General features: G+C 61.8%; 1 protein-coding gene across 1 annotated transcript in view; it reads right to left on the reverse strand.

The window, feature by feature from the left end:
* KCNK9 (potassium two pore domain channel subfamily K member 9) overlaps positions 1-25228 on the reverse strand; it is a 77709-nt gene extending 52481 nt beyond the window's left edge. Inside the window, exon 1 of the mRNA XM_060611401.3 lies at positions 23573-25228. Within this exon, the coding sequence (XP_060467384.1) occupies positions 23573-24242 (670 nt within the window). The 5' untranslated portion in view covers positions 24243-25228. The remainder of the gene's footprint in view (positions 1-23572) is intronic.
* Positions 25229-26732: the final 1504 nt, after the last annotated feature.

A 26732-nucleotide genomic window follows, 5' to 3' on the forward strand; every position in this document is an offset into this window, starting at 1 on the left:
ACAGAGGCGCACTTGTCCACGGCCCATGGTGGGCAGGCCGCAAAGGCAGGACAGAAGCCCAGGCTGTGGGGCTCTGAGACACACGGGCTTCCCCGGGAACCATCCAGCGCACGTTTGGGCCCCCTCCTGTCCCACGCCCCACTGAGAATGCACCTTCGGGCCATCACAGCCCAGCCCTAGGGTCCGCTGCCCCCCAAGCCGCCTTCACGGGCTGCTCACCCCCACCGCAGCTGAGCGCAAAAGCTGGAGACTCTGGGAAAGACTGGGGTGGCAGCAGGCACTTCTCCCCGGCCGGCCAGATGCGAGTGTCACAGGGGAACAGAGCGCCCTGGCAGCTGCCCCCACCCCCCCCCATCCAGGAGCTCCACATGGTCTGGGAATAAGGACCCCATGCTGGGGGGTCAGAGACTTCATGGGACCTCCAGGGCCTGCCCTCTGCACACAAGATGCCCCACAGACACCGCTGCCCCTTGCAAGATGGGCACATGTGTCGTGAGTGGTTCTCACCAACGTATGACCACCGTGATGCTAACATGCCATAACTCCCAGCTCCGCTGGTCAGCAGCCACCCCCTTGCCTGTCACCACCCTGCCACCCCATCCCTTACGTCTCCCAGCTCAGCTGATCACAGGCAAAGTGGGTCCCGCAGCACCGATGTCAGATGTTTCCGTGGTCACCTCTGGGTGTGCAAACCCTCATGCAGCCCATGGGGAAACTGAGGCGAAGGCACTGACTCACACCAAGGGGAAGGGATGGCATCCGGCTTCCCAGCAGTCCCGCCTCACCCACGGCCTGTGGCTCTATCCACACTGCTTATACCGCAGGCTGGTCTGACCCCAAACGCCGAGAAGCGTTCATCATCCAGCCGGCCCTGGCTGCCGCTTTGTTCAAACCCCAAGAGGCAGCTCAGGACCCAGTGAGAGTAATTTCTTTGAACTCCAAGTACTCTGTGAGAGGTGACAAGTGGGCTGGACCCCTTTACAAAGGAGAAGAGAAAAACCCGATGCTCCCGAGTGTCTGTGACCACAGAGGGGAACGTGGCACCTCGTCCCGACGGGACCAGCCCGCAGCCGCCCCGCTGAGGCACGCAGTCCGTCACCTGCTCTCCCCGCTGCCCACACCTGCTTGGCCTGGTGACCACCGGCCCCCAGGCCTCCACCTTCTTCCCCAGAGGTCTCAGGGCCACAGCAACCCTTTGCAGGTTCTGGAATCCAGATTTCACCCACGGGTAAAAGGGCTCTCAGAGAGGGCTTTCCCCAGGAGGGGGCCTCCCCGAGCCCTCCTCTCAGATTCAGGAGTTGAACCCACCTCCCCTGCGGGCTGAGAGAGCCGGAGCCACTGCCCCTCTGGGACCACTGTCCCGTGTTCACCCCGGCTCGCAGGGTACCTGTCTCCAGGTCACTTCAAAGTGCATCTGGGTCTTAGCTCACGGCCAGCATCTCTGCCCTCACTCCCGGCTCTGCTAGGATGAGCCTCCAAGAAGCCGGATGTCCTGTCGGGAAGGTCCCAGGTTCAGCGGCGTGGCCGGTTCTCACCTCCACAGACACCATTCCCTTTGACGGCCTGAGGACACTGGGCTGGCCCGTGGCCCCACGTGGCCAGGCTGGGGCCACCAATGGGTCCTTGCTGACATACAGGCTCCCATCCTGGGACCAATGTCCTCGCTCGGAGACACGGCAATGAATGGTCTCTCTCTCCAGACTTCAAGCGGGCCAAACAGCTGCCCCCTCGCTCCCCAGGCCAGCCACGCCCAGCTTGTCCATCCACACGGTGGTGGAGCCCCAGCCGCCGCTGCAGGGGCCTGGAGAAACACCCCGATGATTTACAAGTTTGTTTTTGTTTTAAAGCACGTTTCAGAGTAATGAGCACCTGATTCCGGGACTGCACACAGGTTGCCCCCTAGACACCTCACCCCTCGTCCTCACGAAGAGAACCTCAGTCTTATCTGAACGGCCACGGGCCCACCTAGAAATACCAGGGGTGGCCACGCGACCCTGATGAGGCCAGGGAGGGCGGACGCTCACTCCAGGCGGGGCTGTGGGAGAGTCTATGTCCCTCATGCTCAGGTACAGCCCCGGGGGACACCCCCCTTAGCTCCTCCCCTTCCTCACCCCACCCCAGAAGATGAGGAAGGACAAATAAAAGCCACTCGCTAAAGACGGGGACACAGGAGGCCAGAGGGGCTGAGTCCTTGACGACCTCCTGAGGAGCTAACCTGGCCTGTTGACACCCAAGCTTCCTCTTCCGGGGAGAATCCCCAACCGAGCCGCTGTGGTCACATTCTCCTTCCAAGAGGTCAGCACCATGCTGACTGACGGACACAGGGAGGGACCATTCGGCCCAGGACGTCTGGGTGCGAGCATCCCCGGTAACACTGGGGGCACCGCAGGGACCGGCACCAGGCACCAGGCACCTAGAGCTCACTCCCCAGCATCTTCTCAGTCAGTCCTCGCGCTGGGAGTCCCACATCACAGGTCACGTACTGCTCAGAGAGGTTGATGAGCTCACTCAAGGCCACACAGCCTGCGAGGGCAAAGCCCAGGATTTGGGCCAAGTCTCTCCCAGGTGCCCATTCACAGCTCGGGAGACTAAAGCCGGGGAGGGGAAGCGGCCGCACAGCTGGGGGCAGAGCAGGACTCCACGCGGATTCACTCATTAACAAACAAGCATTTATCAAGTGCCTTACGTGTCACAAGCACTGAGTCACTGAGGACACAGGGACAAGGAAGGAGCCAGGATGAAGGATGCATCACCACGGCCCTCCCACCTGTGTGCTGGGGCTCCTTCCCAACTGCCCTGGAGCCCCCGTCACAGCTGCCATGATGTGTTGAGTCGAGGAGCGTCCCTGCTGCGTGTGCCAGGCTCAGTGCCGTCCCGGGGTGTGTGGCCGGGGAGCCCACAGTTCCCGGGTCCCTTCCCCTGAGCCACCTGGTCCCACCCCACGCCAGTAGGGACTTGGGAAGCTGCACCCACAGCCAGCGGGCGCTGGCCGCTTCTCTTCCTGCTGGCACAGCCTCGGCCCGGAGCAAGCCAACTGTGGGCTCCTGGCTTGATTTTTGGCCAGCAGCAGAAGTGCAGGGACCGGAAGTTCCAGGGCTGGGTCCTCCGGGGATGCCACAGGGGCAGGGAAGGCCCAGCTTCAGGACGGAGCCTTCGCCAGGGCCACGGCAGCATGCGGTCTCTTAGCCCGGTCTCCCATTTCACGCCCCGTGACGCGTCCGAGCCAGGGCCACCATCCGGAACCTGCAGATGGCAGCTCGTGAGGCCGGCCAGGTCCTGCGTGTCCAGAGGGGCTGTGATCGGACAGCCCTGGGCAGGGGAGGGTCGTGGGGGAGGCGGGGGGTGAGCCCGAGGAAGCTGGTCTGTCCCCCTGAGACTTCAGTGCCCCAGGTCTGCCTCTCTCCTTCAGTGCGGCCGGGACCTGTGCTCAACGGCTGGGGGCTGGGGGCGGGAGGCTGCAGCCGCTGCCACTCTCCAGCCTCCCCACAGCCCCGCCACCCCACTTCCCCTGCAGCCGGGGGCTCTTTCTCAGGTGCACCTTGCCCTGTGTCATAGCTGCTATCGTTGATTGGGGGACGGTGTGTCCTACGTGAGATGCATGCCCAGCGTGCACCAGGCCTGTCACCTGTAGTCCCTCTCTGGAGCCACACCCAGCCCTCTAGCATTGGCATTCTTGTGGTCCCCAGACCGTCGTGGAGAAAACGAGGGCAGACAGAGCGACACCTGGGGCCACCCTCTAGTAAATGGCTGAGCCAGGACTTGAGCCCAGTGGGTCTCGTTCTCCGGCTCCAGAGCGGAGTGCCCTCCCCCTCCATGTCCTCCAAGGCGCCGCCCATCCAGCCTCACCCCTGCCTTCAGTGGGGGGCCAGCCTGAAGAGCTCTCCTCGGGGGCACGGACGCCGTCCCTGACCATCAGTCAGAACTCAGCCCCGCCCTGGCTCCCGCCTTCTCGGCCTATCTCATAACCGCAGCTCCAGACGCACGTTTGCTCTTTCCACAACTGGGTCCCCAGACGTGCGCCTCCCACCCCCTGCGCAGGGGCGCCTGGCACAGAGTCTGCCTCCTCACAGCCTCCCCCGCCCGACGGTGCACCTTTCGGCCACCGTGCACCGCGTGCCCACGTCATCTCACCACACCCTCACGGTCTCTCTTCTACCCACATTACTGATGGGAACCGAGCTACATGGCCTGTTCACGGTCGCCCGGCTAGAGAGAGGCCAGGCCAGGCCGTGCCCCCAGCAGAGTGGCGCCCCCGGCGGCTCTGACCGCTGGGCACGCTCCCCCTCGAACGGGCTGCTCCACACGCTCCCACCGAGCAGAAGGAACAGCACAGTGGCCTACAGAGGTGCCAGGCAGAGGGACCAGCCCGAGCAAAGGCGGGAGGCGGGGGCACAGGCCACCTGAAGAGAGGCAGCTGGCAGAGGAGGGTGGCTTCGTGTGGGCGCCCGCACACCCCAGAAGTCTGGACGTGATCCTGCAGATTCCCCGGAGCCCCCTCGGGAGCTGGGACGAGGGCCTCCGGCCTCAGGAGGCTCACCCCTGCTGCGGAGCCGTAGACGGCACAGCGGTGGGAAGGCTGGGTTGAGTGATGCCTCTGCCAGAAAGAGTGAGAGTCCGGAACATTCCGCAGCAAGGCTGGCCGTGGGTCAGGCCCACCTCACGGGGACGATCTGAGTGGAGAGGCCAACGTGAGGGCCAGTGCCCAGAGCACCACTGTGGAGCACAGCTACTAGGCTGGCCCGCTGGCCGGCCCGGAGTTAGGGGGAGCGAGCCACCTAGAAGAGTGGCCCAGCCCCAGGTGGGGAGAGGGCTCCCTTCCCAAGCTCCTGGTGGCCCCACGGAAACCAGGCCAGGCCGTGCAGGTGCCCAGGGAATCCGGAGGGAGACCAGAAAAGTCAGTGGGTATCTCAGAGTGAGCGGAGAGGCCGAGGGGTGCAGGGAGGACCCAATCCCATGGAAGGCGGGACCGCCCTCCCAACAACGACCCACCACATTGTGCCGACACCTGCCCTTCAGCTGTTGTTTTTCAAGAATTTGCTCTTCTGAAAGGCCTGGAGAATATTCTAGAACAATTAAATACAGCTTTTGTGGAAGCTGTTCCATTTACACGCCTATGTTCATTCAACAAACGTTCTCGGAAGGGCCTGCTCAGTGCCAGACGCCAGAGGACAAACGCCTCAGCCACAGGGAGGTGAAGGCAGTCCTGCTGAGGCAGGGGAGGAAGCCAGGCCTGGGACGCGCTGAGCTGCACGCAGGGCGACAGGTGGTAAGCCCGCAGGGGCCCTGGCGCTGCAGGGACACGTGGGAGGGGCACCTAAACAACCAGAGAGGACTCCAAAGAGGGTGGGTCTTGAGTGGTCGGGAAACTCGGTCTGCAGGCCCCGGGTGCTGCCGGGACGGGGCTGAGCGGCAGGCGAGAGCTCCGACTTCAAGGACCGCGAGAAGCAGCGCCCGCATGCTCTAGGCCGCCGGGAGCCATCGATGGCTTTTCAGCAAGGGAGTGACTCGACGCGATCCCATGGCCCGCGGCCAGCGCAATGCACATCAGCACAGGCCTTGAGCCACCCCAGAAATGCACGCGCCTGGAGAGGGCCGGCGGGAACCGCGGTCTTAGTGCTGTGTTGCATAATGCCTGGCGGCCCCCGCCAGCCCTCTGAAAACAAATGCTTAGGTCATCCCCAGAGGAAGCCAAAAATTAGAGGGCTCCTCTCTGTGCCCAGAAAGGACCTAGGCTGGGCTGGAAAACAAAACCCGAAGGAAAAAACCCAGAACACCTCTGCTAGCTGGGTCTCCCGGGTCTGCGGTGGGGAGCGGGGGGTAGGATGGGCTTCAGCCAGGGGCGTCAGGGGCTGGGGACAGGGGCCCCCACAGGACTCTGGTAAAGCACACGAGAGCAAGGTGCTGGCTGATGGCCAAGGCCCCCCCCCCCGCCCCCGCCCGGGTACCGACACACTTAGCACCCCCTCTTGGGAGGCCGCTGCTGGGCCCAGGAGGAAACGCTTAAGAAGCAGAGAACGACGTCCTGCCAGGGCCAGAGTCCCCTGCCTAGAGGAGGAGAGCAGATGTCTGGAAACCAGGCAGCCCCCTCCTATACACCCCTACGGCCATGCTCGCTGCCCTCTGGGGTGCCCCTCCGTGCAAGTGTTTCCCATTTCAGTGCCATCTTCTGGGCTGATTCCTCCACGAGGGATTCTGGAGACACCCTGGCCCTTGCCTTCAGCAGAAGGAGGCCTCAGAGCCAACCCCGTCTGCAGGATCAGGATCGCTCCCTAGATGGGGGGAGAAAGCCCAGACAGGGAAGACAGATCTGTCCATGGGACTGCCTGCAAGGCGCCCGGTCGCCCGTCGGCACGCGTAGTGGCTGACCGCGGCTGAGGGCTCAGAGGGCTGTCCCTGCCACGGGGAGAGCGTGAGCAGAGTCTGCAGGGTGAATGAACGGGTGGTCAGGGTGTCCAGGGGTCGGGGCTCTGTGTCCCCGGGGCCTGGAGGCAGGTGTGAGACGGGGCACGCAGCCACGCCCCCCACGCTAAGTGGGGCCGTGAGACCCGCCCCCGGCCAACGAGGTAGGAGCAGAAGCTGCCCCGGGCTCCCAGGGCAGTGTGTCCAGAGGGTGGTGTTGGCTGGCATAACCCTGCTGACCTCTGCCCCGTCCTCTCCCTCTTGGAACAGAAATGCAGCCAGCACAGGTCCAAATGGCAGCACTCAGGAAGACAGAGTGGGAGAATCCAAGGAGCCTGGGCACCGATGGCCCTGGGGAGCACACCCCGGAGACCTGCACCTTTACCCCCTGGACGGTCCACTCACACTTCCCTGGGGAATCCGCGTCCTCTGGCTGCCTCCAGGCCAGCCACACCTCAGCCTGGTCCCCATCGCTGTTCCTGACACAGGCACCTTACTCGGCCAGCCCTCTCCGACCACAGGAGAACACACTCTGCAACTCTGAGCCCAATGTGTGATGTTCTCTTTTTGTCCTGCCTCCTAGGAAGCTCCAAATACACATCAACTTGTCTCAAAGCCGTTGTGAAGGTTAATATGTATGAATCTCTCTCTCTCTCTCTCTCTCTCTCTCTCTCTCTCACACACACACACACACACACGATTTTTGACCTGGTTCTATACCTTACTTTTACACCTTTTGTTATAAGCCATGTCACAACCTTCCTGATGAAAAAGGGTAAAATAGAAGCTAAAAACACGAACATCTATATAACAGGTGCTCATAGAAGAAATCAGACACAGATATAATCTCAGGACAAGAAAGAATTTACAGCTAAAAGTATCAAAAACAGGGGCACCTGGGGGGGCTCAGCAGTTTAAGCATCTGACCCTTGATTTTGGCTCAGGTCATGATCCCAGCGTTCATGAGTTCGAGCCCCACATCCGCCTCTACGCTGACAGCACAGAACCTGCTTGAAATTCTCCCTCTCTCTGCCCCTCCCCCGCTCACACTGTGTCTCTCTCAAAAACAAATAAACTTTAAATAAATAAATAAAGGTATCAAAAACCATACAGAAGCTTGCTTTGTAAAGCTTCTCCACCAGGGAGAGAGAACACAACTTTATACATCCAACCACGTGGCTTCAAAATACACGAAACTAAAAATCGCCAGAGATACAGAAATACAATTTGCCAGAAATACACTGGCAAATCCCAGTGGCAAAGTGCTGAAGGAGGCACTAACAGACGTCCCTTGGAAATTCATCGGGCCTCAGTAAGAATGACGATCCTCACACGACCACAGACCGGGCGTGGGACGGGATGTCTCCGGGGCCCGGCAGCGGAAGCGAGCGGCGTGGGCACCTGACGTGACCGCCATGGGGGCCGTGGGCAGCGGGAATGAGCGCAGGTTCCGCTACGGGCATGAAAGGCAACCAAACAGTGATCATTTAAGACACTCTGTGTGCCGAACCCCACGTGCGCACGGGCTGAGTTAGCCAGCATTCGCTGGTTTTCCACCCTTGAAAAGGAGTCAAATAACGTAATAAACCAGTCTGATTTTACAGGTGTATGTAGAAATGTAGGCAGAGCGGAGAGATAGATGTTCTTTTCCAGCATCCTTGGAACTTTATAAAAAGTGATCCTTGGGGCGTCTGGGTGGCTCAGTCGGTTAAGCATCCGACTTCGGCTCAGGTCATGATCTCACAGTTTGTGAGTTTGAGCCCCGCGTCGGGCTCTGTGCTGACAACTCGGAGCCTGGAGCCTGCTTTGGATTCTGTGTCTCCCTCTCTCTGCCCCTCCCCCACTAGTGCTCTCCTTCTCTCTCTCTCTTTCACTCTCTGTCTCGCTCTCTCAAAAATAAACATTAAAAATAAATTTTTTGGGGGGACGCCTGGGTGGCTCAGTCGGTTAAGCATCCGACTTCGACTCAGGTCACGATCTCGCGGTCCGTGAGTTCGAGCCCCACGTTGGGCTCTGTGCTGACAGCTCGGAGCCTGGAGCCTGCTTCGGACTCTGTGTCTCCCTCCCTCTCTGTCTCTCCCCCACTCATGCTCTGTCTCTGTCTCTCAAAAATAAATTTAAAAAGTTGAAAAAAAAAGTGATCCTTGAACTACAAGGAAAAAGCCCAAAAATCTTGAAATGTAGAAGCCGTATGTAATTCAGACATGAACTTCCAGACAGAGAGCACTCAACAGCTGTTAGCGCCTTCAAAAGTTTGGAATGCAACAGCTAACTCAGTCTTCTTGACAACCTTGAGGGCTCTTGTTATTTTCATTGCTATTATTACCCCCATTTTGTAGATGGCAAAAGCCAAAGCACAGAGAGGTTGCATTATACACTGAAGGTCACACAGCTAGTAAATGGCCAAGACAGGACAACAGCCAGGCAGCCTGGCCGCAAAGCTCACGTTCGTAATCACGATGCTGACAACAGTGTGTGCGTGCACGTGTGCGTGTAAATTTAAAACAGAACACTTCAAATAATTCTTGGATTAGAGAAAAAAATATGCCCAGCAGTGAATTATTTACAAATAAGTGATGATAACAGACCTGCGGGATGCAGCCATGGTGGTACACAGAGGAACAAGCGTAGCCGTTAATGCCTGCATTTAAAAAACAAAAGCCTGGCATCTCTCGGTGCTTGAAGGTGAAGAAGGAAGAACAAACCTAAGGCACGTAAAAGAGGCATTTGATAAATACCACTGCAAAAGTCAGCAAGACAGACGGCATGACTAATAAACACAACAAAGAACTGGTTCTTTTGAAAGATCAATACGTGTCCTCAACTAACTCCAAATATCTTCAAGCAACATAAGGGCCAAAGGAAGCTTGCGAGCAGGCCAGAGCCTGGGGGGGCAGCCGAGGAAGTGCTCCGTCCCCCTGCGCACGGCCCGCTGCCGGCCGCTGCCCCGTCCCGGGGACCCGACCGCACAGAGGCGGCCGCTTCCGCTCCGCGTTCTGTTCAAATGGTTTCAGTTTCACGATGCAAATTTTCAAATATATACTAAGGTAAGAAAACCGTGTAACAGTCTCCTGCATACAAATAATGAACAGCTCATGGTCGCTCCACCCAATTCAGATTATTTTGAGGCTAGTAATTCCCAGCAATTCAGATTATTTTGAAACAAGTGCCAGAGGCTGCATTTTATCTCTAAGTGTTTTGGTATCTATCTCCAAAAGAGAAGGACTCGTGTATTCTATAGAACCATAATAAGATAACCACACCAAAAACCTAACATTAGACAGTGTGTGTGTGTGTGTGTGTGTAACTTACAGAAATACTACATGTCACCTGTTTAAAAATCCAGTTACAGACACGTTTAGAAGCAGCACGTTAGACTTCGTGTATCCGAACCCGCAGACATGCCGAAGGAGGCAGGATCACTCCCAGTCTGCGAGTGGGGACACTGAGGCTGAGACCAGTGAGGGGGCTCCCCCGCCACCCCCTGCCAGCATGGGGAGGGGGCAGGGATGGGAGCTCGGTCTCCCGAGGACACATCGGACGCTGGGTCCACTCCGCCACCGTGGCCTTTCCACCCAACACAGAACTAGATTTTGAGAATAACAAAAAAACATGGGACACATCGGGGCAATAAAATATAAACTCCCCTTGACCATAATGAGACAGGCTCGTCTTCCTACGGGTGACACAGAGGAGAACCAGCATGCGTGGAACAGCCTCTCCACGCGCATCCTGCGCCAGGCGGTTCGGGTCCACTTTCACACTTAATGCTCAGCCCCAGGAGGATGTCACGGCCCGAGCTGCATTCCCCAAAATCCATATGCTGAAGTCCTGACCCACAAGACCTCAGAATGGGACTGTATTTGGAGACGGGTCTTCACAGACGTGATCAACGTAAACCGAGGTCAGGCACGGGGCCCTGCTCCAAGGTGACAGGTATTCTTATAAGAAGAGATTAGGACACGGACACACTGGGGGACAACCAGACACCTTGACCTCAGACTTCTGTTCTGTAGAGCTGGGAGAAATCAAGCTTCTGGTGCTCCAGCCCTGGGTCTGTGGCACTTCATCGTGGAGTGGGGCTGCCGAATGCAGAGAGATGGCTCCCTGTCTGCCTTACAGAGGGGTGGGGAGCATTTGAATCCAGATCATAGTCCAAAGCCGTGCTCGCTCCACTGTGCCCAGCAGCTGAGTACAGGGAGCAGCAAGGGGCGTGGACGGGCTCTGGGTCAGCCAGCAGAAGAAGCAGACAGCACCGGCAACCTGGCCCCATCGAGGGGAGGTGGATGTCCTGCCCATGGACGCTGGCTTTGATCATGTGACTGGCTTCAGCCAATGGTATGTGGACGGAATGACAGCAAAAGTGTAGGGTCATGGCATAAGGGACCTCACTCGCCTTCCCTGCCTGCTGACCCCTTGCCACCACCACAGGAAAACACACAATGGCTTAGCACAGAGCCGTCTGTCAGCCTGAAGACCAGCAGTGAGAAAAGGCGCCCAGCTGAGCCATCTGGGGCAGCCAAGCCCAGCTGAGCCACAGGCTGCAAGCAGTAATAAATGGTTGTTGTTTTAAGCCTGCACATTTGCGGGTGATTTGTTACACGTCGCTAGCTAGCTGATACAGAAGGTCAAAAGAAGCAGTATGTAACGCGATAGCTACAAGCACAGACTCTGAGGTCAGACTGCCCGGGCATAACTCCTGGTGTGGCCGCTCTTTAGCTGCGTGACCTTGGGCAAACTGTGTAACCTCTCTGGTCTACCACGTCAGCTTAAAATGGGAATACACGAAAGTATCCGTCCGATAGGGTTGCTGACAGGATGCAACTCGCTGAGATGGAGTGTCAGGAACCAGAACCCCATGGAGAAATCACGAATGATCACTCCGTTGTTGTGGCGAGAGAAGGGAGGTTAACCTTGCCCCGGGAAGCTCTGGTCGGCATGACTAAAACAAGCCGCCGAGAGATCTTCTGTCTCTTTTGTTTGTTTCAACACTGATGCCACATCTGCCTTTGTCACTGTGTGACCTCGGGCAAGTCACTGGATCTCTCTGAGCCTCAACATAACAGGGCTAATCTTTGACCCCACCTAGTTCACAGGGTTACAAAGGTGGTAGAGAACGGGAACCCCCCCCCCCCCCCCCGCCCAGGGACAAGCAATACCTATGGAGTGCCGGCACTCCAGGCACAGCGACGGAAAAGCCTTCCATCTCCGCAGTTCTCCCTTTCACTGGTGCAGGGTGGACAAGGACGCACGCCACCATTGTCCACTCTATCCCCAAGGCAGACACGACTAATCCATCGCAGAGGGCACTCTTCCCACTGGGGCTGCTTCTCAGCTCGGTGTTCCAGTGACCAAGCCAACCGACAGGACCAGAGGGACCCGGCAAAACTTCCCATCCCCGGAGCTAGACCAGGGCCCAGGGGCTCCCCTTCCCAGGCCTGGCTCCACGGTGTTCAGAAGGTCAAGGGCCCCAGGTCCACAACTGCACCCACGGAGTCCCTTGGACCAGCTGTGTCCGAGATGACGGTGGATTTTTTGCACCTGGGGACACCAGCCTTCCGACGCGGCACGACCGGGTCCCGGCCACACAAAGATTGCTAAGAAAATGTTCTGAGATGGCGAGGACCTCAAAAACGTCTTCCCCACTGCCGAGAGCTGCCGAAGCCGCGGCGGCACCAGGAGACCCACACCCTCCTGTGTGGTTGGTGGGAACACTACCCGCCATCACCGGTGCCCTCGCGCCCTCTGGCCTGGGAATCCCACCGTCACCCAAAACCCTTAGGGAAGAACCCAACCCAAGCTACACACGCACACAGATGTTCACGAAAGCGCTGCCTAGAGTTGGTGAAAAATGAAAATAAAAAAAGGTACATTAAATTGCTATGAATAGAGGAGTCAAGAGATGACAAGACATTCTGTTACTGGAGTTAGAGCCGTGAAAACAAATCTCCCTTAAGACGGCAGAAACACAAGGCAGTGCTGGACGCAAACTTAGAAACAAAAGGGCTCTGAACTGCTAGGCGTCCCCTACAGACACTATGGGTGCCTACCAACACCTAGCTCCGCTCCTTCCTCACCATCAGAACCCCAGTTAGGTCTGAGAAACAGCACGCCTCATTTTCCAAGCTCCCTTGCAGCTAGGGTTGGTCATGAGACACAGTCCTGGCCGTGGGTGGGCCATCCGGAAAAGCTCTTCAGATAGGAGCAAGCCCAGCTGGCACACGCCTTTCTCTTTTGTTCTTCTGCTTCTCGCTGCCAGGAGGATGCCGGAGGTGATGCCAGTGCTGATGCAGCCATCTTGGAGCCATGAGGCACCGGCTTTAGGACAAAAGCCACACTAAGATGGCAGAAGAGAATGACAGCAGGAGCCAGAGTCTCTGAAGGCATCCTGGAGTGCCTGCCAGCCCACCTGCTCATCCCAGACTCCAAAACAGAGAGACAGGAAACTGCTTTTGGTCAAGGCACCACCGAAAGGGTTTTCAGCTACAGGCAGCTGAACATAATTTCTAACACACTCATTCTGATGAAGTGATAAAAACAGTACACAAATGTGGGCAAAATGATGAGCATGTGAACAGGAAAAGCTAAAGTCATTTTCAGATACGACTACAGAACCACAGGGGAGTTGTGGGGGCTTTTCTCCCCTCTTTATAAAATGTTCTCTGCCATTGCATTCTCTGCTCAGTGATGTGAGCACACACCAGCATTCACTCTGCCGGTGCCTGGGTCCCTCTGGCCTGAGCACTGTCCCTAACAGGTGACAGACCCATTCTGCCAACCGCCAGTGTTCCCCAGCGCTCTGGGTTTATCTCCCAGAAATGGCGCTCACGCTGGGAGGCCCCTCATGACAACCAGACCCGGCAGGGACATCTCCCCAGTCGCTCCCAGCATCCCAGGGCCTGGCCCTTTCCTGGGGCCCAGACAAGATACGTGGCTCGAAGCCCAGGCCAGCCCTGTACCACCAGCACCCGTTTTCACACCTACTCCAAGAGACACAAAGGCCCCAACACCACCTGGCAGACCATGGAGCCCAGAGCTGTCTCCATTCCCAGGGCCTCAGGGCAGGGCTGGAGCCGAGGCCACGCTCCCCCAACACAGCGTGCTCGGGGTGTCTGCTTAAGGGGTGGAAGCTGAGGGTCCACCTGGGGTCCTCCCAGCACCAGTGAGCTTACCCTGCCCACCTGCGTGGCCCCCCCCGAGACCCCCTAAAGTGGCCCCCCCGAAGCCCCTTAAAGTGTCCCCCCTGAGACCCCCCAAAGTGGCTCCCCCCAAGACCCTCTAAAGTGGCCCCCCCGAGACCCCCTAAAGTGGACCCAAGAACCCCTAAAGTGGCCCCCCCAAGACCCCCTAAAGTGGCTCCCCTCGAGACCCTCTAAAGTGGCCCCGAGACCCCCTAAAGTGGACCCAAGAACCCCTAAAGTGGCCCCCCCAAGACCCCCTAAAGTGGCTCCCCTCGAGACCCTCTGAAGTGGCTACCCCCGAGGCCCCCTAAAGTGCCCCCCTGATACCCCCCAAAGTGGCCCTCCCGAGGCCCCCTAAATTGGCCCCCGAGGCCCCCTAAATTGGCCCCCCGAGACCCCCTAAAATGGTCCCCCCGAGACTCCCTAAAGTGGCCCCCCGGAGACCTCCCAAAGTGGCTCACCTGAACCCTCTGTAAGCAGGCTCACCTCAGCCCCACCTGAGCTCCCCTGCCCATCCACATCCTGACACGGATGTCACCTCCCCTGAGAAACCCCACCACTGGGCTGCCTCTCCCAGCGTGGCCCCCACCTGCCATGGCCCAGAAGGTGGCTTATTCTCCAGTTCCGCGGAAGAGCTTCAGGGAAGAGAATTCACCAGGCCAGGGGCCATTCTGCACTTCAGGGGACATGTGGCGATGTCTGGGGACGTTTCTGTGTGTCACAACTCAGGGGGTGCTGCTGGCAACAAGTCAGTGGAGGGCAGGGATGCTGCCCAACGTCCTGCCGCGCACAGGATGACCCCCACTGCGCAGACGCATCCCGCCCCGAAGTCAGGGGTGGGCCCCGGGGAGACCGCTGCCCCAGCCCGAGGTCACCGGGGAGGATTAGAACCCAGCACACCCCAGGCCCGGGCCGGGGCCCTCCGCGCGGTCCCTCCACGCGGTCCCTCCACGCGGTCCCGTGCTCTCTGCTGCGCTCACACCAGCATCCTCGCCGTGGCTCGGAAGAAATCACGGTCTCTTGCCCGCAGAGGTGGGAACCCTGCCGGCAGGCACCACACAAGCCCCCAACCAAGGCCCCGAGTCGCCGGGCAGAGTCACCTCACCGAGCTCCTCCTGGGCTCCAAGCGGCGGGCGGGGGCAGCCGCGGTGGAGGTGCGTGGGCACGAACGGTGGCGGGGGCCCGGGGCGTGAGTGCACAGCCCAGACCGCCTCCGGGGGTGGACGGCCCCCCCAGGCTCTGCCCCTCATCCCTGGAAGACCGCAGCCACCCCTGAAACCCACAGCGTCCCAGCTACGTGCCCGCTCCGCACCCCCAGGGAACGGTCGACAGGACCCGGAGACACACATCACACGCTCACGCTCCCGGCCCCTGACCCTCTGGCTGACAGTCAGTCAACAAACGCCTTCTCTGCATCTTGCGCCCAGGCTGGGTGGAGGGAACAGCGCGTGCGAGGTCTCCGGTGGGAACTGCCAGGTAAGCGGTAGTCCGGGCCGTGTGTGAGGGAGGTAGAGGGAGGAAGGGAAGCAGGGAGAGGAGGGGCCCCAGGATAGGAGGCCGGGGGGGGGGGGGGCAGCGCCAGGGGTGCAGCGGCCACGTATATGAACCCCCGTGGCCCTCGGCCCAGGCAAAGGCCTCATGATGTTTGCTGGGAGGCCTGTCACCTTCCCCAACGGGGTGCCCCCCACACACCCGGCACAGCTGGTGAAGCCAAAGGCCGTGTCGCAGATGGGTGTCCCTTCCTGCCAGGCACCCAACTAACTCACATGGGTCTGTCACCAGTAGTGGGTTGGGGACCAACGTCACACATTGAAGCCGCAGGAGCGGGAAGGTCCCCATTTGGCACGACGGGCCCCTAACCTGCCATCTCCCATTATAACCAACAGCTCGAGTTCCAAAGGGGCCTCCTCCATCGGGCACGCGCCCGGGGCCCCAAGGCACAACCACGCGGGAAGATGGCCCCCTGAAGCAGCCAGCCCGAAGTCCTCCTGCCTCTGGGGGCCAGAGGTGGCACTTGGTGTCTAGGGGGCCTGCCCTGAGCACCGTCCGGGGAGCCCGAGCCCAGCCCTGCCCTGGGGCCTCCGGTGCAGGGGATGCTGTGGCACAGACACAAAACTAGGGCACCGGGTGAGAGGCGCCCCAGGACGGCGAGGTACAGCAGGCCGGGGGCACAGCCACGCATCCCCGGCCCAGGCGGGGAAAGGACAGCGGGGGAGGGGCAGGGCACAGCTGGACCAGGGAAGCCGGCACGAACTGTGACCCGGGCAGGCACTGGACCGGCTGGGGCTTTGGCCCGAGGCTCTGCCTCTGGCCCTATGGGGAACGGGGTGCTGGGGGGCCTGGCAGGGTGTCACCTTCACAAAGGGGGTCATGGCGGCAGGCATCCCCGAAGCCGCATCTTCTCGGCAGGAACCGTCTGGGGAAATCGAGCACCTGGGCTTGTACGCGGTGGCCCCAAAAGACCCGGGCCCGGCGTCCCGCCCTGAGAGCCTCCTTCTGCAGCTGGCGGGAGCCCCTCACGAGGGTCCGGGCCACGGGCCCCACAAGTCGCAGTGCAGACCAGACGACCCTCAAGAGGGCGGGCAGTGTAGCAGCACGTGACCAGTCCCCCACGTCGCACACAGGAGTCCGGCGTCCGCCTGACCGTCATCATCACAACCAAAAGCCCCAGGTGCCTCCGAAGACGCCTTTCACAGACGTGCGCTCAATGTTCACAGCCACACACGCAAAGCTCTAGGTCCCCATCTCACAGACAAGGAAGCGAGGCTGGTGGGTCACAGCTGGGATTGGGCGTCCGGGACAGACAGACACGGGGCAGTCCTGCCTGGGGCTACAGGCCCCCGGGCTCCGCCTGTTCCCCGAGCCCCTCTGTGCCGAGTCCGAGGAGGCACGTGGCTTCCCCTGGACGGGAAGGCCGAGGCCACGGGCAGGGCTCAGGTCTACCTCCCCCACTCCCTGGACACCTGGCCCAGCATCCCCCGCCGCACCAAAGCTGTCCCCGTCGCGACCACCGCACCATGGCCACAGGGCCGCCTCCTCTAGTCTGACCCCACGCTTCACCCGGGGCCACCCACTGGCTCCTTCTAAGGCTGGGCACGTGATGAGGGTGAGGACCGGGCAGGGCTCGCCCACCCCACTCAGCTAGCACCCCTGCGAGGGGCTGTTCCCCAGGCAGGTTTTGTCATTGCTCAAGGCCTGGCTGACCCCAAAAGCCCAGGCGGGAGCAGGTGGGGTGGGGATGCGGCCACGGCCAGGATGCACCCGCCAGGGAACCCCCTGCACTGACAGCTGCTCACAGTGCCCTGACCCGCGGGCCCAACACACTCCTGGCCACTCCTGAATTTCCTCCCCTTCCCCTGCCACCGCGAATTCTTCTGTCAACCATCCCCTCTTCTCTGGGTCCACAGCACACGATCCCACTCTCTTCCTCAGAGATCCACGTCAGGGACTGTACTTGGGTTCACACCAACGCAAGACAGAGAAACCGCTGCTCAGGAGCAGACGAAAGAAGTCTGCGTGAACTAGAAGCTCGAGACACGTCAGCGCAGGGAGGGGCTGCCCAGAAAAGCTGGCTTACCAAGCCGGGGGGGCATGAACAGAAGCACAGCACCTAGACGAGGGGAGGGGGTATTCTGCACTCAGAGAGCACACACGCAGACCGAAATTGCTCGGAGAAGAACCAGGCTTAGGGAGGTACGACTAGAAGAAACTCGGGGGCCTAGGACTATCTCCAATTTCCTAAAGTCGGTTACAGGACAGGGGGCAAGCCGAGCTCCGCTCACTCCTTCCTTTGGAGAACCGCAAGCTACAGCTTGGGCGCCCTTAGCTATTGTACAGGCAGAGATCCCAGAGTCGGGATGGGCGGGAAAAGGAGCCCTCAAACAAAATCCCTTGGTGAAATGAACCCCAGAACCCCCTTCCCCAAGGCTGGCAGGGAGGCGGATGCTCCACTGGGGGAGGAGACCCTCACTGGAATGCTCATATCCCAGAATTCCTCTGCCCGCGGGACTCCCTTAACGGCGCAGACTGCCTGCCCCTCCTTTGTCAGCCCAGCCCGCCTGGGTCCTTGCCGCCAAATTCCTGGGGCTCTGCTGAGTCCAGGACACTTGTTTCCCACGGTGTTTTCCTGGTGCTCCGGCAAGGCTGGTGTAAACCAAGAGTAGCATTGCTCCGTGCCCTAACTCACAGGGGCAGGCCCCCTGGGCTGGCGGCCTGCCCGTCCTGGCTCCAGGGCCAGCCGCACCCTGGACTACCCAAGCACACCCCCCTACGGCGGTGGCACCACACATCCAGGTGCTGAGTCCCTCCCTCTTCTCTTCTGCACCTGAGCCCCCCCCCCCGTCTCCAACTTCTAAATGCAGACCTTCTGTCCCCTCTTTAGGTGACCACCACAGAGACTGGCCACCCCTTTGAAAGAATGACCCCCCCAACACACACACCGCTTTTCCACATGGTGGCCCCACCAGATCAGAACCTCACACAATACCTACATCGTGCATATAAACACACCCTACCACCTTGCATGCAAGGGAATGAGCTCCCTGTCAGTAGGGGCATTCAAGAAGCTGACCAGCGGAGGGAGGTTCTGGGGTGCCGGTAACAACGTTTCTTGATTTGAGTGGGGCTTACAAGGGTGTGGTTTGGTCACAGGAACCACTGAACGATATACTTCTGCTTACACGCGCTTTTCCGTGTGAACGTCGTACTTCGGTCAACATTTCTAAAAAGCAAAAGTGCCTGGGATTGGCCGACCGCTTTTCAGGAAGGTGATGTGGCTGGGACACCTCGGGTCCCCCCACATCGGGGCATCAGCACTTACTGAGAGGCTACCCGGGGCCCTGGGCACTCCCACCCAGCACAGGGACGGAGACGGGTAAAACCCCAGCGCTGGAGGAGTGAACACGGTACATGGAGGGCTGAGTGACCGTTCAGAGGAGTCAACGAGCGAACGAGTGAAAGGGGGAGTGAGTGGCTGTAGAGAAGGCTGGTTGCAATCATGCACGGATACACAACACAAACAAACAGGTGCCTGGAGCACCCTGGGAGGGAGCGCAAGGGGATGGGGGGCGGTGCGCACGCAAGACGCCTGGGGGACCCGGGGATGGACCGGCGACTGGAGGCGTGGACACAGGTGCGCGTGGAGGCCAGATGCACAGAGGGCCGCTTCGCCTCCTGCTGCTGCTCTGACCCTCCTGGACTTGGCTAGTGAGGTGACCCGGGAAAGAGGAGGCAGCGGCGACGGGTGTCGGGACGGTGGATGCCGTCTGATACCTGCCCCCGCCTCAGAGCACCTGGCTAGGTGTCCCCATGCCCTTCAGGAAAGCTATCTCTCTCACGTCACCCAGGGTCAGAAGGAACCTCACTTCTCGGCTTCCTCCACGACACCCACAGGCAGTGTTTACTGGAGGGCCGATGCTACCTCGAGCGCCGCGGGGTCCAGGCGGGGCCCGGGGAGGAGGAGCCAGCCACGCACTCCCGCCCGCCTCCTGCACACGCCAGCGGCCACACCGGAAAGTAGCAGGGAGACGCCTCCTGTCCAGGCCCCGCACGCTGGGTGAGCCGGCCCTTCACCTGACCCTGGCTAAGCAGGTCTCCTGAACAGCAGAGTGAAAGGGAGAAGCAGAAGATGTGGATGGAATGTTCCACAGGCCCATCCTCGGCTCCTGGGACAAAGCCACAGTTGGAGCTCGCAGCCCTCGGCCTCCGCGTGGGCTGCCTCATCATGCCTCGGTTTCCCCATCCATCAGGTGGGGTGATGCTCCCACCGGTCTTGTGGGAGAAGCGAGTGCAGTTGTGTGAAAGCACCACGCTCCCTCCGGCACCAGCCTGCTGGGTCCCCCCGGGCCTGTTTCCACCCTGTGATCCTTCACAAGATGCCCGCGGGGGCGGGATGGACAGACAGTCTGCCTGGGGCGGGACAGATGATATCAACCTCGCTGGCACCAAGGGAGGCACAGGGGGCAGGGGCACAGCTCAGGGAGGCCGTGAGTGGCCGAGGGGAAGGCCAAGCCTCCCTGGAGGGTGAGAACCTGCCAGAAGGATGCAAAGGGCCAACCGAGGAACGCACCCCTGGGGCCGTCTGCACCCGCGGCACTGAACGGGTTAAGGGAGTTTCACTGTCCCTGTGCCTCACACTGAAGCTCAACCAACCGTTAGGGTTTCCAGCTCCGCCTCGCCCCCCCTCAAGGCCAGGCCTTATCTTGTCATCTAGACTGTCCCCAGAGTCTCAGAGGCAACGCAGACCAGGCAGGGGCAGGCGCACAGCAAGAGTGTAAACTGTGTATTGAAAACTACACCCAAGAGTGCCAGAAAAACACAGAAAACGCTTTCCACTTTGTGAAAACTCCACTCAGGCTCTGTGCGTGAATGAGGAAGGGGAGATGCCCCTCGGCGCTCCGCCTCCAAGCCGGCAGGGGGCCTGGAGCAAGGAATGCACAGGGGCCCCAAAACTCTCAGGGTGTGCCCCACCCCCAGCCAGCAGACCGTGGCTCCCAGGCCTGTCACCTCAGCTCCCGGGGCAGCCACCCCGGCTTCAGAGGAGCCCAAAGGGCCCAGAGAGACACCGCCCCTCCAAACTGCAGCCAAAACAGAAAACCTGTGTCTCCTTCCCTCCCTCCTTCCCCTACACAGACCAGTTTTTAAATGGGCCTCCTGGACCCCGCGGAGGAGATCTGAATTCTAAGCACTGTTTCTTCCTCTCTGATGATCCTAGAGGTGGTGACAACTTAGATCACAGACGTCAGATTCAAAACAGAAGGGTCCAGGAGATGCCCCCTCTGCTGTCAGACCGGCACTGACTGTGGGGCGCAGTGCCTCCTACAGGAAGCCTACAGACCTGCTGGGAGAGTGGGGGTCCCTTAGGCCTCTGCCCCAAGCAGGAAATTCAAGTGAGGCCCTGGCCCTGCCAGGCAGAGGCTTCCCACCATCCTGCTAAGCAGCCGAGCACAACGGGACATGGATACAGGGCTCCCACCTTCCACACGGGCCTCTCGGAAGTCAACACCGCCCCATCCCGCAGGCAGCTTCAGATGGCAGGTGGCGCAAACATCAAAAAAGAGAGAGGAAGGAACCGCACCCGGAAGCGGTGGAGGGCGGCATTGGGCGTGCCCTTCCGGGCCCGCTGGACCTGTGCTGCCCTCCTCTGTCCGCGGTGCCCGGGCCCGAGTCCCCCGCCCCGAGGGCTGGGCGAGGTTCACGGGCCAGCCCCTCACAACCTGTCATGGGGCCACGGAGCCAATGCAAAATGGTAACCGCATTGCTTTTAAAATCCACCTCACGGAAGGAGCTAGTAACTGAACCCGAGAAGCGCCGTTCGCCTACGGACCACGAGCGCCACGAGGTTCCCGCCCGCCTCGTGGGCTGGAGCTCAAAGTTGAAGTCCGCTCGAGAAATCGCTCAAGGTTAGATTAAAAATAAGAACACCCGTGAAGATTCACCTGACCCGTTAATATCACCGTCCAATAGGAGACGGTGCCTCAGAGGGCCCGGCTCGGGGCTGCTTTTCGTTCTAGGCCTAGGAGGACCTTAATTTGCATTTATATTAAAAAAAGAAGAAGAAGAAGAAAACAAACAGAATTAACTAGAAAGGTGCTTTGTTTCCTGTAAATTTGAGCTCTTGGGCTAAACAGCTTCCCAGGGCAGACAGCACGGGCTCAGCCCGTGTCAAACACCGTGAATTCACACCTACAGAGTGAGTGCTTTGCGCTATGCTGAGGTAGCCGCAGGCAGCTGGGCGCCTGCCCGCCCTCAGGTCCAACCGGGCAGATCAGTCCTGTGTCAGGCTCCTCCTGCAGGTGGGGAAACTGAGGTCGGGAGAAGAGACACGGCCCCGCTGTGGTCTGCCAGGATGGCCAGACTCGAGATGCAAGGCAGATCGCTGGGCTCCAAGTTCAGCGTCAGGGCGGCTGAGTTAGGGCAACGTTTTCTTCCTTGTCCTTGCGTCTGTGCCCCAACCTTCCTTTCCAGAAACTGGGGTTGAAAACTCGACGAAAGAAGTGAGGAAAACCAACAGCCAGCAGGTGTCCCCCTGGTCCTGGACAGACTGGAGGCCCACCCGTGTGCCGGACCAAAGAACACCCTCGGTCTGGCCACACGTTCCTTGGCGTGTTTCTCCTTAGAATGTGCTCGGAGCTACCCGCCAGGGTCAACAAACACGCCTTGATGAGAACTTTACCAGCCTCTTTCTATTTTCAGGTAAATGGGAGCATCTCAGGGTTTGATTTTAACTCCAACCCGCTCCGCGAGGCTGGAGCTCAGCTCTCGCGACCAGATGGATTTCAGGTGCGCGTTTCGCTCCTGGGCGCGGTGTGCTAGCAGATTTCACCTGCCAGGGGCTAGATCATCGGAGGCATGCTGAGGGGATGACGGGTTCCCCTCCCCGCCCAGAGCAGTCAGTTCTCAGAGGCCCATTTCTTGTTCTCGGGCTCTCCAGCAAACAGGCCCCCGTACCCCAGGATCGGCACCATGTGTGTCTGTGACCGCCACAGCTCATGCTGGAAGTTTAACGACAAAGATGACGGTAATGACCGCCTGGCCCTTCCAGGCACTGGAGGCACAGTGGGGTGTGGGGAAGGAAGGACTTTTCTGTGTTTTGGCCGCCGGGCCAAGCGGGAGCAAAGCTAGTTACGTAGACAACAGAAGAGCATTTTCCTCCCAAAGACATGAAAACCTGCACCAATGAATTAAACATTTCAAACAAGATGACTCTCTACAAAGTCTTCTCAACCAAGAAGCAGAGACAGGCCGTCCTGTGCTGGTACATCCTGTTGCATATGGCACTGAGAAATCCTGCTTTTTCAGCATACAGAGCTTTCCAGACAAAGAAAAATACCAAGGGGGAAATTAGAGGAGGAGGTCCGGAGGAGTCAGGGCGGACGGAGGAGACAAGGGTGGGCAGGAGGGGACCTCTTCTCACGGCGAGGGGGCACAGGGGGCTGGGCAGACACAGAAAAGAGGCCACCCGAGCCAACACAGCGGCCCTGACAGGTCCAAGGAGATGGCTGGGCAGAGGCAGGGTGCCGCGCGGGGACAAGTTGCAAACCACAGAGACACCACCCTACCTACTGCCGTGTCCGCTGGGTTGAAGCGACCCGCTCCGGTTCCCAAGGGTCTCCAAGTGCCACGTGATCTCAGCCAGGGCCCTGCCCTGGGCACCCACTAGGGACTTTGCTCTCTGGCTAGCACCATTGGGAGAGGGACCCACAGGAGTCCCCAGGGTGTACCCATTGGCCTCTCTTCCCCAGACCAGGGCTGAACCTCCCCAGTTTCTGGGGACTCCGCAGACCTGCCTCACCCACTATCACAGCCGGTGGGGGCGGGGGGCCGGAGGACAGGTCCTGCCCTGCCCCCCACCCTCCACTGCCCTCTTAGAGCACTTCACCCGGTTGCCACCCCCACCCCAATCACCAGAGAGCAAACTCTCTCTCTCCTCCGGGTACCTGGCACGACCGGGCTCCAGAATTCGAGGAGGAGCCCCGAGGGAGGAAAGCTGGACTCCGGGCTCAGAGAAGGCTGGAGGCTGGCGAGGGTCCCCCGCCGCCCGAGTCCCTCTCCGCGCGGCGGAGCCAGGCCAGCCGTCTCCAAGTCCCGGAGAGGTAGTAAGTGTAAGGCTTGGAACCCCGCGCAGCCCAGCCCGCGCCGGGGCGGTGGGTGGGTGGGTGTCTGCTACGGGATTATTCTTAGCGCTCCACTCTCTTCGCAAAAGTGGCGCCTCCGCCCTCCCGGCTCCGGCACGCTCGCTCGGGGCTCGCACGCCCGGCCCAGACGGCGGCGCGGAGCGGAGCCCCGGGTGGGGTCCACGAGGGGCGAGGCGCGGAGGCGCAGGAGAGGCGGGGGCTCCCGAGAGAGGAGGGGGCGCGGCGGGAGGGGCCCCGGCGACGAGGCTGCGTTTAACCCTCGGCGCCCCGCACCCAGCCCTGCGCCGCGCGCTCAGCCGCCTCCCCGGACTCCTCCCGGGGCGCGGGGAGCCCGGCGGCGGCGCGCCCGGCCCTTACCTATGGTGGTGATGACCGTGATGGCAAAGTAGAAGGAGCCGGCGAATTTCCACTGGACGCCGGCGCGGTGCGGCTCCGACTGCAGGATCACCAGCTCCAGCTGCCGGTAGTCCTCGGCGCTGATGTTGTACTTCCCCTTGATCCGGATCTCCTCGGCTTTGAGTTTCTCCTCCTCGCGCATCTCGTGGTCCGACTCGAGGGCGTCGAAGACGGCGGCGCCCACCAGCAGGTAGGTGAAGGTGCAGACGATGAGGGACAGAGTCCGCACGTTCTGCCTCTTCATGGCCGCCAGCAAGGAGCCGGCGCGGGGGGCATGTCCCGCAGGCTCGCAGCCGCGCGCGTCCCACTGCAGCGCCCGGCGGCCGCCGCCGCCTCCTCCGCCGCCGCCGCCGCCTCCAAGTTGTAAGCGGCGGCGGCAGCAGCAGCAGCAGCAGCAGCAGCGGCGGGGAGGCGGGGGGCGGGGAGGCTGGGGGGGCCCCCCTCCGCCGGGGCCGCCACAGCCGCCGCCACCGCGAGGCGGCTGGCGGGGCAGGGGCGGCGCGGGCCCGGGCTCGGGCGAGAAGGCGGACAGGCACAGGAGGCTGCTCGAGCGCCGGGGCCAGGCGTCCGGGAGCCCCGACACCCTGCGCCAGACCCGGCCGAAGCAGCCCGCCCCACTGCGCAGGGCCATGCACGGCGGCCCCGCTGGGCACCGCGCGGGCCGCGCTGCCCTCCGCGCCCCGCCCCCCGCTCCCGCCGGAAAAGCAGGGGCGGGAGCCGGAGCGCGGCTGGAGGGCGGCCGCCGGAGCCCGCGCCCCTCCGGGTCCGGCTCCCGGGCGGCGGCGCCCGGCTAGGAGCCCGCAGGTCTGCGCGCGCGCCTCGCGGGACCTCCTTCCCCTTCAGCCCTCTTCGCCCCCCCCCCTCGGGGGGGGGGTGGTGGTGGAAAAGTTTGCGAAGTGGCGGCGTCTCCGGAGTCCCCAGCAGGCGGGGAGGGGGCCGAGCAGGTGCAGCGGGCGGGGCGGCCGGATGCCCGAAGGTCCGAGCGCCCCGCGCCCACCCGGGCGCGCAGGGACGCGGCGGGGTCCCCGCCGGGCGTCGGCCGGTTGGCGAAGTTTGCTCGGCTCAGCCCCCGAGGCGCGGGAGCGGGGCGCGGCCCCAGGGCGGCAGGGCCCGCGGCGGAGCGGCCTCGGGGGCGGCCCGGGGACGGCGCGGCGGCGGTCGGCCAGTCCGCTCCTCCGGGGGCGGCGGACGCGGCGGCGGCGGCGGCGGCGGCGGGAGGGGTCCCGCGGGCCTCGCGGAGCTGCGGGATGGGCGCGGGCGCATGAGCCGCGCCGGGGTCGGGGCCCTCCGGCGTCCGGGCGTCCGGGGAGGCGGCCGCGGCGCTGGTCTGCCAGGGGCGCTGCGTGCGTGCGCGCCGGAGGGAGCCGAGTGTGTGTGCGTGTGTCTGTGCGTATGTGTGCCCGTGTGTGTGCCCGTGTGTATGTGTGTGTGTGTGTGTGTGTGTGTGTGCGCGCGCGCGCGTGGCACCTCGCTCCGGCGGGAGGGCCGTGGGGGGCGGGGGCCGGGCTACGCCGAGGCCAGGCCTCCCTCCCTTCCTCTCTCCCTCCCTCCCGCAGCCTCCCGGGCGCGCCACCTCCCGCCTGGTCCCCAGCCAGCTGGCGAGGCGGCCTCGGCGGCTCCCGCTGCAGACCGAGCGCGGCGCACGGCGCACGCGGAGGGAGCCAGGGAGGGGCGGCCGGTGCCGCTGGGGAGGGGGCGGAGGCGGGCCGAGGACTGGGTGTCGCCAGAGTGGGGGTGGGAGGCGGAGCCACCAGCAGGTTTCGCAAGGGGGAAGGGAGGATAAATGAGACTGCTCGGGTCCTTGTAGCCCAGCTCCCCGGGAGCGCCTGCCGCTTCGCGGGGCTGAGAGTTTGAGAGAACCGGGCCTGGGGGAGGAAATGGGATTCAGCCCGAGAAGGCCGACCGGCGGCTTAAGGGAGAGGAGAGACCCGGAGGAGGGTGGGAGCTCGAGGGGAGGGCGTTCCCCGGGGGCGGCCACCGGCCGGGCGCACCTCCTCCTCGCGCGCTGCGGTCCCGAGGGCCGCCTCGGTCCCTGCGAGCGTCTCCGGCCAGGTGGCCCCGCACCTGCTGATCCTGAGCTCTTACCCCGAGAACGCGGAGGATGTCACGGGCGGCTGCTACTCTCGCGGTCGGGGCCTCGGGGGGAGGATGCCGCATTCCTCCTTCCCTGTCCCCTCCTCCCTGTTGCTTTTCCCAGAAACACTCCTTAGTTCCCCGAGGCTGGGCGCGGGGTGCACCCAGAACAGAAGCCTGCCCCTCCTCCTGCACCCCAACGCCTCGCGACGGCCCCACTGCCGGCCAGCCTGGGCAGGCGAACAGGAAGCCCAGGCTGGGGAGAGCTATTCCTTGAGTCGGAGAGGAGGCTTCGCCCTGCTTTGTCCCTTTCCCATACCCTTCAGGTCGTCGAGGGTTTTCCCTCGACCACCGACCCCCTTACTCTCCACTTGAGCAGTGGAGCTGGAAGTGGGGAGGCCGAAGGCGCGGAGACCCTGGGCTCCCACTTGCCTGGGTCTGGCGACCTCCCTTGGACCCCAGCCGGGGAAGAGATGGAGACTTGGGGAAAGGGACGCCCCCAGGCGGCGGGCTAGGAGACTGGGCAGAGGCGGCCAAGGGCGTCGCGGAGTAGGCCAGGGAAGCCCACCCATCCTTGCGCAGCAGCTCGCGGGCGCGGGCGCCTTGAGCCCTCAGCGTCGCCCCCCTCGGGCAGTACTCAGACTCCCCATCCGCGGAGACTCGGGGCCCCGCGAGTCTGGGAACCCTGCTAGGGCGCTCTCCACCCCACTTCTGGGATTCGCAGGTGTTCGCGCCCACGGCGCTGTGGGTGAGGGGACCCGAGCTGTGGGAGACGTCTGGGTCGGCGGGCACCGCTGGGCACAGGGAAGGGGAGCCCCACCCGGAGCAGTCGCTTCCCCAGATTCATTTTGGAACCGAGGCCCCTGCGCTTGGCGAATGAGCCTGGCCTCCCGGTGAGTCACCGCGAGCGGGCGACAAGGATTCCCGCAGCTGGTAATTAATCGCGCCGCTCGGCCCACGACGGAACCCCAGTCGGGCCTCCCGCCGCCCTGCAGAGGCGCCACCCCTGAGTCACAGCCGTCGGGCCTCGGCAGTCCGGAAGCCGCCT

The sequence above is a fragment of the Panthera onca genome, chromosome F2 (genome assembly GCF_046562875.1).
Source record: "Panthera onca isolate mPanOnc1 chromosome F2, mPanOnc1 haplotype 2, whole genome shotgun sequence".
Taxonomy (NCBI): domain Eukaryota; kingdom Metazoa; phylum Chordata; class Mammalia; order Carnivora; family Felidae; genus Panthera; species Panthera onca.